General features: G+C 40.5%; 1 protein-coding gene across 1 annotated transcript; it reads left to right on the top strand.

The window, feature by feature from the left end:
• Positions 1-273: 273 nt before the first annotated feature.
• On the top strand, positions 274-1,284 carry LOC141601913 (uncharacterized). Its single transcript, XM_074422219.1, has one exon. The coding sequence runs from the start codon at positions 274-276 to the stop codon at positions 1,282-1,284; it is 1,011 nt and encodes a 336-aa protein (XP_074278320.1).
• The last annotated feature ends 293 nt before the right edge of the window (positions 1,285-1,577 follow it).

The raw sequence follows: 1,577 nt of genomic DNA, 5'->3' as shown, positions 1-1,577 counted from the left end.
AAAAGGGAACTGGACCAAGTAGGCAGAGCCACCCTGTAGTGAGTACGCCTGTGCCCCAGACTGTACCATTGCAGACACCTGCTATACCTGCAGCAAAGGTGGTGGATGGGCCATCAATGCCACGAAGGATTCTAACAAGGATGTTAAGGAGGGAAATACCTGAGAGTAAGCAATATACTCCTCAGGGTATTACTTTCTTGGATGCTTTAAATATGACCATTTCAAAGAGTGTGAGTGCGGGTAAAAGAGGTTTGAGGAGCCTACAATTATAGAATGGATAATATTGGGTTTTGGAATATACGGGGCCTGAATAAGCTGCATAAGCAATCTGAAATAAAGAGGTTCCTGAGTCAGAATAATGTTGGGTTGTTTGGGTTACTTGAAACCAAAGTTAAGAGTAGTAACTGGCTTAAAGTTAAGAAAAATGTGTGTGATTCTTGGTCTATTTGCACTAATAACAGTCATCATAAAGGGGGGAGGATTTGGCTAATTTGGCAACCTAACCAATATGTGGTGGATGTTAGGTACATCACTGACCAACTCATTCACTCAAAAGTTTTTGACAAGTTTAGGAATATTAGTTTCTTTTTTACTATGGTTTATGGTTTTAACAAAGATAGGGAGAGGGAGCCTTTATGGGCTTCTCTGGGTCTCATCAGTAGGGATATTGATACTGCTTGGTTGGTTGGTGGGGATTTTAATAGTTTAATGCACTTGAATGAAAGAGTTGGAGGTTCTGAAGTTACTTGGTCTGACATTTCACCTATGAGACAAATGGTGGATCAATGTGACTTGATGGAGTTGAAGTCCATAGGTTCCTTTTTTACCTGGAATAATAAGCATGAGGTGGGAACAAAAGTGTATAGTAAGCTTGACAGGGTTTTGATTAATGGAGATTGGTTGGCTAAGTTTCCTGAGTGTTTTGCTAATTTCCTTCCTGAGGGACTCTTTGATCATTGCCCTTGTCTCATTAAGTTTCAGACAAGAGGTAATAGGAAGGGGGTTCCTTTTAAGTATTTCAATATGTGGGCAATGTCTGAGGAGTTTCTGAATATAGTAGGGAAGACTTGGGCTCAGTCTGTGGATGGGACCCCTATGTTCAGGGTGGTGAAGAAGTTAAAGCTCCTGAAAAATGAGTTAAAGAAGTTGGATAAGAATAATTTCAGTGACATTGAGAATCTGACTCAAGTGACTGAGGTTTCTTTGAGGGAGGTTCAGCAAAAACTTATTGAGGATCCTCTTAATAAGGTTCTTTGTGATGCTGAAATTAAGTGTCTTGGCTAAAGAGGTGTTGACTCTTAGGAAGGCTAGAATTCAGTTCTTACTTCAGAAGTCTAAGGAGAAGTGGATGGAAGAAGGTGATGAGAACTCTGCTTATTACCATCAGAGTATTAAAAAAAGGAGAATGAGAAATAGAGTGTACCAGATACAGAGTCAGGATGGGGTCAGGTGTACTCAACCTAAAGAGATCCAGGATGCATTTGAAAGCTTTTACAGTGCACTCCTGGGGTCCTCTAAAACTGTGGTGCCTGTAAATGTAGGTATTGTTAGAGCTGGCAACTGTTTATCCACTCAAC

This window comes from Silene latifolia, chromosome 9, assembly GCF_048544455.1.
Source record: "Silene latifolia isolate original U9 population chromosome 9, ASM4854445v1, whole genome shotgun sequence".
Classification (NCBI taxonomy): Eukaryota; Viridiplantae; Streptophyta; class Magnoliopsida; order Caryophyllales; family Caryophyllaceae; genus Silene; species Silene latifolia.
The sequence above is the reverse complement of the archived record's forward strand: the minus strand, read 5'-3'. Positions and strand labels throughout refer to the sequence as shown.